Genomic DNA, 8,671 nt, shown 5'->3' on the forward strand with positions numbered 1-8,671 from the left:
GTAATCTCATAAGAGGGAAAATAAGTTTGGATTGACATTCAGGAAGACAGGAGCTATTAGAACGCTTATTACTCAGATGGAAAGCATATCACTTGGAGGAGTGTAAATTATGGGCTATATTTATAGTACTGCCTTAATTACCTGTGGGCTTTCTTTTGAAACAAACAAAAATATTTTCATATTTTTACAAGATAGAAGATAACATGTTTTTAATTTAAGTGGAAGTTGCGATTTTTTTTTTTCATAGCTTTACCACTGTCACAGTGATGTTGTTAATTGTATTGGCAACCAGGAGTATAAGCAGAAATCCTAATGACTTTTTTCTCTTTATGCATTTTATTAACCTAACACATCTTTTTAATCTTTTTCAGAATCCTCAATTTAGTAACACTTCTACTTATGTCATCTATGCTCACTTGCTAAGACAGATAGCAGCCTTAACAGAAGCTGACCATCATTTCCTAGTGCACTGGTCTAAAAAGTAAAAAAAAAAAAAAAAAAAAAACCTAAAAATTTCTTTTTTAGGATTACAATTGTTATTGCATTTCCATTGATGTTGACTGTCTTATAAATTATATGAAGTTAATTTAATTCACTAAAGAGATTGTTTTCATTGTTTTCCAAGTACATTTGGACGTAGTCCACTAAGTGATACTGATTTATAGATACAAACTGGATATACCATATAAAACAGAATATCTTTATGCAAAAAAAAAAAAAAAAAGAGCCTTAATTGCAAAATAACTTTTGTAAGTTATTTTTCTGTAACACATGCAAAGTAAGTTATGCTTGTTATTTTTTTTAGGTATGTGTTTAAATAATATTAATTCAAGCATCTGTATGACCTTTGTTTAAATAAAGGTTTATCTTGCATAATTTGCAAAAGACACTGTAACCTCACTGTATTTCATAAAAACCACATATGAAATTGAGTCCCTGCTTTGTAGTGTAACAGAGGTGGTGAGAGTGTATAGTTAGATGCATAATTAATTGAAATAACTCTGAATAGCACCTTGCCATATTCACAATTTCCTTGTCTTCTGTGGAATTTGTTAGTAAAGGATTCTCTTCTTTGCAAGGGTAGAAATTATATTTCTCTCCCCCACCCTGTAGTATGTCTAGATATACAAATAAGATTTACTCTCTTGGTTAAGGATGTGATAGGCATATTGACGTTTTTATTCTTAAAACATGTATTAGAAATCTAAACCGTTAAAATGGGAGAACTCTTACTTAGAAAATGATGCTTTAATATATCTACATGTGTGTGCAGTTGTGATATAATGGAAGTGACACAGTGCGTTATTTGAAATGTGTACTTGTCACAAGCATATGAAGTACCTTCTACTCTTTGTTCAATTGAACCAAGTATCTCAAAATAAATAAATAAATAATATATAATTCCTCAGTATTCAGGCTGTGGAGTGGAATAGCTAAGGAGTTTTGTTTTCTTTTTATTTACTAGAAGTCAAGAAGAAGTAACAATTCTATTGCATTATTTATAAAATCGCAGTCATTAAAAAGCCTAGTTAGGGGTTCACTGAAGAACATTATGTACCAATATTTAAAAGCATGCTTTCCAAAGTTTATATTCGGAATTTTTTTTATGTATAGGAAAAAAACTTCTTTAATAGCATTGAAATCTGTTAATATATACTGTAGTGTGGACAGTGATCTCATGAGAATAACTGCAGCATTTTTTATTTAGGATTCCACAGAAGAGGTTCAAGCAGCTGGTGGATAGGTTACTGCAATTTATTTCTTTACGCCTGTTTCCTGCAAAACCTGAAGAGTTTCCACCTATGGTGAAATGTACCTGGTGGATTCCATCAGCAACCAAAGTCCTGGCTTTATTTAGTAGGTATTCTTCTTGAACTTTGTGTGCATATGTATGTGCATGTATATGTATGTATGTATGTTTCTGTGTGTGTATATATATACACACATATATGGAGGTGGATAGTTTATACCTTTCCTCTTCTTGGGAAGACTCACAAAGATAATGGCACATTAAAAAAAATGCCAAGAAGTAGTAAGCAACAAGAAACATATTTCATTTTCAAGTCTTTGCACTTGCTATGCATCATTTTCCTGTAACAACAACTGAAGATCATATGTGCAAACAATCCACAGAAGTTAACAATGGTTAAAGTTTCCCTTAGATTTATAGAAGAAAGTGTTTTAATGTCTAATTGCCAGAATTTCTTCTGTAACTGGCTTACCCCCACAGAAGTAATTAGCATCTAGAAGAATCTAGGCAATGCATGTGCCTCTAAAGCTCACAACCACAGCTTAAAGAGAAAGTAAATCCCCATCCAGTTCAATTTAGAACCCAGCAAATTTGACCATTGTGAACACAAACCTTTTCCTCATCTCCAATAGCTTAGTTTGCTATGGAAACAACAGACTGAAGGTCAGTCCCCGTTTCTTGAGGGGTAAAAACCCTTCCTCCTTTTCTGGAGAAAATTAAGCCACCGAGTGAAAATAAAGACTGCAATGTGAATGTTTTAACTTTGCTGTCAGCTTGAAACTTTTCCTTAAAAGCATTCCAGAGCAACAGTTTAGACACATAAGCTTAACTGTATCTAAACCCAAGACATGTGTTAACTAGTTATCTCTGAAAGAGTTGCTCACTCCATAATCCTGGGAAAAGGAATATTTAGTAATTCGAAATGCGCTACTTCGTCTGATCGAAATTAAATTATATTTAAGTGCAAATAGAGAAAATGTGTTAGCTGTTTAACATTATATGAATACTACATAATGATGGGCAGCCTAAATGTGAATTGGTTTACTTTATTTGGTAGAGTAATTTTTGTACTGGTTAGTCTAGATGGTATAGATGTGCTGAATCCAGGCAGTGTTTTAAAAGGCTTTTGTGTTTTCTTTGTAGATGCTGCAAATAGTCTGATCAGTCCTCCCATTATTTCATATACAGAGTTCTATAATTCTACACTTGATCATATTGATCTTATGGAAGAATATCATAACTGGCAATGTTACGGGAATTCTCACAGGTGAGAGGAGTAACTGGTTGTTTTTTGCTAAGTAGTATTTCAAAGCACCGTATCTACACTATATCTATCTTACGTATAGTGTATATATAGTGTGTATATTTCGTATACATACCCTTTATGTGTATGTATAGCCACATTAAATACTGTACTTTCTTGGGAAAAATAGTATAGCTACTGTTTCTTATACTTGCTTTGCATGGGTTTGAGATTGACTGTAATAAATCTTTGCCTTTGCAAATGGAGAAAAAGATGTAAAATCATAGAATGATTAAGGTTGGAAGGGACCTTAAAGAGGTTCCAACCTCTCTTCCATAAGCAGGGACACCTCCCACTAGACCAGGCTGTGCAAAGTGTCATCCAACCTGGCCTTGAACACCTCCCAGGAGGGAGCTTCCACAGCCTCTCTGGGCAACCTTTTCCAGTACCTTGCTACCCTCACGGTGAAGAAGTTCCTCATGATGTCTAACCTATATCTTCCCTCTTTCACTTTAAAAACATTACCTCTTGGTAGTCCCTTCCCCAGCTTTCCTGTAGCCCCTTCAGGTACTTTTGCCTCAATGATTCCTGAAGTTTTTCAAAGTTATTTGTATTATTTGATTGCAGTGGAATGTGGCTGGAATCTGGTATTTTAGACGTCCTAAACACTTGTAACCCTGAGCTGAATCTGAAAGACCTGTGGAAAATCAGTTCCTTTGAAAATCAATTCTGCACCAAAAAGCCAAACCAGAAATATTTCTCCTGTGTACCTAGGAATGCTGCACTGAGTTAGCTGTTTTTCCTGCGTTAAATAAGGAGATAGTGTTTTCTGTAACTCAATGTAGCAATTAAAATTTAGTATTTAAAGCAGATTGTTACTTGTTTTTATTAGACCTATTGGTAATAAACAACAACAAAGAGCTTTTCTGAGGGTAAGTATTATTACTAATTACAATTTCTAGTAGCATTTGCAAATAACAGTTTGTTCTGCTAAACTGAGTATCTATGTATATAATACAAAAAAACCCAACTATTAGCAAATTACTACCACTGGAGTGAAGGTAGTTACTGAATAATAATGCAAAGATTCACTCCAATATTCTTTGAAATAAAATAATATGCTAGATGCTAGAAATTGAATAATTTGCCTTTTTTCTTTTGTTAGGTTTTCTTTCTGTCAATACCCATTTATTATTTCCATAGCAGCAAAAAAAGTTATTATTCAAAGGGACTCGGAACAACAGATGATAAGTATTGCACGGGTAAGTCATATGGTGATAAAAGTTTGTGTCTCATTGGTTGGCATTTTATATATATATATAATGTGTATAGATAGATGTTTATAGGGTTTTGTTAGACTGGTATTACATAGAGCCTTTCATCGCACATCTAGTATTTTGGACTACCCTGGAAAATAACTTGAGCCATTTTACTGTTACTAGTCTGTAGATGTCCATGCTCTCTCAATATTTTTTATTTTAATGTGCTTAGTTTCAGGATGCTTCTAAATACCAGTGTTGTGGACAAAAAGTTAATGTATTTTTTTTTTCTTTTTTGAGAATTCAGCATAGTGTGCTAGCATGTTAAATTAACATGGAAGAAAAATTCAATGAGAATTTGGGAATGTTCTTTATTTTATTCTGTGAAGATAAGTTGTCATGGAAGACCAAAATGCAACTGTATGGCCACAAGTCACAGAAGAGGTACTGCTTCTGGGCAGCCTCTTGTTTTGAAAGTGTTGTCTGCGTCATTCAGTGGTAATTTCCTTCAGGTGCTAGGTGGTTCTGGGTTCCTCTGTGCTCAGTGTGGCAGCACCAGCACTGTCCTTTCCTGTCTTGCTGGGTATGCCTTGTGAATAGTGAAGTAAAGCTCATGTCAGTCTCCAGAAACTTATTGGGTATTTTTTTAAACTATTTGGGGAGTGTAAAAGCTTGCAGAACAACTGCTGCCTTCCGGTTAAATTTACTGGTAACTTAGTTCAAATATGATGTAAAACCTATCTAGACTAAAACAAAATTGCTTTCCATCTCTTAGAAGATATTGAAGCAGTCATCATATTAGGGTAGTGTGTTTAATGCAAGATAATAAGGACTTTTTACATTTAACAAGTGTGGTGCTTTATTTTTTAAATGCAGATGTTGCATGTGTTATGGTTTTTTTTCATTTAAATAGCAAAGCCTTGTGGATAAAGTTTCTCGAAGACAGAAACCTGACATGAATATGTTGTTCCTAAATGTGAAAGTGAGGAGGACACACCTTGTTAGTGATTCACTTGATGAGGTAACACAATCTGTAATTAAATGGTGTGTTGATGCAGAGTAGCTACTGCACAGAGATTTCAGCTTGATAAGTTGTATTTAAATCTTTCAGCACTAAGAGATCAGGAATATAACTGTATAATACTAAATAAAAAGAACTGAATTGCTGTCACAATAGCAGTGCTGCAGAACAGATTAGACATTGTGAACTTCATTTTCTGTCCTCATACTCCTCCACAGCTAAGCCCATAATGAACATGTTTGCATGCCATGCAGTGTGTATGTGTGCTTGCAATTTTTGCCTTAAGAAAGCAGTGCATAATTATCAGGTTCTGTAGGACTTTGTTCCATGTGAGGAATGTGAATAGTAAGTGACTAATCAATAATGAGTTTGTTCTGTTCTAATTCTTGGAATATTTTTATTTTCCTTCACTTACTTCTCTATCCTATAACATTACTTTAGGCTTTCTTTTCTTAACATATCTTGATTTTTAACCGATTCCTCATATTCTTTATTGTATTTTTTCCTTTTTTTAAAATGAAACAGTTGTGTCCATTAAAATAGGCAATTCTACAGTATCCACTGAGCCTTGCTAATTAACATTATTCATTGAAATCTAGTTCTCTACTCTTTCTCAACACTGCAAACAGCCCAGTGGTGAAAACAAAACAAAACTAAACAAGTTCTGATTGTTCTGGTTCAGAAAATGGAAGTTTAAACTTGTTTTTCCTAAATTAAGTTCTGTCTGCTATGGCCTTTTCTCCCGGCATATTATAAATATGAGTGGTCATACTGCTTTCTATCAGGCATTATATGTTTTTATTTACCACACTGAAATAACCAAGAGCAACTTCAAGAGTTCTGATAATCAAAATTCTCTATTTGTTTCTGAAATGCTCTTCTGCCAATCTTAGGGATGAATAAGAATGTATTAGATTATTCCTGTCATCAAAAGTGTGGGGAGTAGAAGGTGAGGGAAAGATGTCTTAATTGTGTTCCAAATCTAAGAACATGACTTGCAAAGGAAAATCACTTCAGCTAATAGTTTGTGTCAAATATTACAAATACTTATAAAATTCATGCAACAGGAATCTACTTGAGAAGCTGGCAACATGGGCATTATTTTAGCCCATACATCTTCCTCACTGGTTTAAATATTATTTTTTTCTTTGAAGCTGGCCAGCAAGTGATGATTTCAAGAGAAACCGGATAAGGACTTCATGTCAAAGATCACTGCTAGATGTGAAAGGCCGTAATCTAATTCTTTGCAGGTCTTTTGCATACCTGGATGAAATGCTGTCCCTTAGGATAAAGGAATGAAGAGAGCCTGTTACCAATTGTCTAAAGAATAGTTTTACAAAACAACTGATACTTGCTGGCAAGCATCTTATGCTGAACAGAACAATGTCCAAATGTTGACAATTTTAGCTACCACCTTATTTCAAAGTATGTCCAAAGGATGTCCACATTATTATTTTTAATCTATCATTTTGTCCTGGCAGAATGTCCTCTGTATAGGTGAAAAAATTTATAGGCCCAAAGTATTCCAGACAAACTCGGTTCACTGTGTCTAGTAGCTTATTAAAAGTCTGTTTGCATACTATCTAACCTCTTTTCAAGCCTAGAGACTGGCACCGTGTGCAAGGTGCTTGATGACGCCAGGTAGTCACCATCATCTTGTTTCTGCAATTGAATCATTGTTTTAATATAGTGTTGACCTATTTGTAGGAGATTAAACTAGTAATTTGTATCAAGAAAGCAGGATCAGTAAAGACAGATGTGTCTAGAGGTACTGATAATATGTTAAATCTCTCTGTTCTTCTTCCCTATGTATTTTGCAATAGCTATCACGGAAAAGGGCAGATCTGAAAAAAAAGTTGAAAGTCACATTTGTAGGGGAAGCTGGACTTGATATGGGTGGCCTGACAAAAGAATGGTTTCTTCTTCTGATTCGCCAGATTTTTCACCCAGATTATGGTGAGTCCTCCTAAATGTTCTAAAATATAATGTGAAAATTTGTTCATTTTAAATTATCAAAACGGTGATGGATAAGAATTCTTCCCTAATCCTGCATTAGGCAGAAGAGTTACTAACTTATGTAAAACCCAAAGCGGGCAAATTAGAACTGAATATAGATGAGAAGTAATGTTGTTATTGAGGAAGGTGGAAGAGAGTGGGAAGTGCTCAAAGAGTTTTGAAGATCTTAGGTTTTGACAAGGAGGCTCAGACACTGCTGAGAAACTGAGATTTTTGCTTCAGTGGTATGACAAAAATAGACAGTGAATGAATCTCTGATCAATGGAAAGGTTTAGAATGAAGATTCAGCTCTTTAAGACTTCAGCAATGCTAAATCTTGTTTCAGGAACTGGAGACACTATGTTTATGGTTGCTCATTGCTAGTGAGTATGTTGGATACAAAGCAGGGGGATTCAAGACAAGCAGTAAATTTTCCTTGAAGTTTTTCCTCTGATATATGTGTTATTACATACAGTGTTTATAATTCTATCCAAAGAGAGAATCTTGTTTTACCTTTGGGCAGATGGGAGGAGGCTATCAACTATTTTATGGAGTAGGACAAGGATAATCTGGTAAAAATAAAATGGAGTCAGGCCTTTGACAGGTTTTATTCCATTTCTCTCCTGAGTGTTAGTGAATTGCTAGACCTAGTAACAATCTAAGAAGAATAAGCAAAAGCTATGCAAACCATTGAAGCACTGACACTTTTCTGCCCTTCAAAATTTTCTAGAATTCACACAAGTATATGCAATTTAATAACTTTCTTCCTTTTAGTTTAATATGTAGTTTGGTTGTACTTGGAATATGATATTCAGGAAACAGGAAAAGACACACAGTAGCCTCTGAAATAGATGGCATAGCCAATATTGAAGTGGAGATAAGGCCAAATATATTTGTTTGTCGCTCGCATCCTTGCCTTTTTCTGCTCATACTGCATTTTCTGTTTTTACACTACAATCAACTGTCTCAATTGCTAGTTTAGGAAGTTTTCCTGGTTTTTCTTAGCTACAGTTGAATGTTGTTATTGTGCTGCTCAGTTCTGGCAAACTGCTAACTGTGTGTGTCCTCCTGTGTGTCACTGTTTTCCATTTCCACTGACAGTTGCACTGATAGTGCCTGCAAGTTCTAGCACCATTTCTGTGATTGGTATAGGCAGCGGTTAGTTCATTCTCAAATTTTTGGCATCATCTATTCTGTTTGGAGTATCTGTGACCACTAAGATTAAAGTGATCTGAGATGCTCTCAGAAGAGAGAGAGAGGTCCTTCAGTCAGGTGCAGAGACAGTACAGACAGATGTGAGACTGAACAAAGTAGCCTGCCTCTGCTGTTTCCAGGCCTGTGAGCCCATAATGATATTTGCAGGCCCAAAGGAGGAAAAAAAAAGGAAGATTTTTTTGAGAAGG

At 34.9% G+C, this 8,671-nt stretch overlaps 1 protein-coding gene across 1 annotated transcript in view; it reads left to right on the top strand.

Annotated features, from left to right (window-relative positions):
* Positions 1-8,671, top strand: part of HECTD2 (HECT domain containing E3 ubiquitin protein ligase 2) — a 34,405-nt gene that overhangs the window by 16,424 nt on the left and 9,310 nt on the right. The window contains 6 exon segments of the mRNA XM_010000109.1: positions 372-481; positions 1,709-1,857; positions 2,894-3,017; positions 4,159-4,255; positions 5,166-5,273; positions 7,097-7,229. Coding sequence (XP_009998411.1) covers positions 372-481; positions 1,709-1,857; positions 2,894-3,017; positions 4,159-4,255; positions 5,166-5,273; positions 7,097-7,229 — 721 coding nt within the window.

This window comes from Chaetura pelagica, unplaced genomic scaffold, assembly GCF_000747805.2.
Source record: "Chaetura pelagica isolate M959 unplaced genomic scaffold, ChaPel_1.0 scaffold436, whole genome shotgun sequence".
Classification (NCBI taxonomy): Eukaryota; Metazoa; Chordata; class Aves; order Apodiformes; family Apodidae; genus Chaetura; species Chaetura pelagica.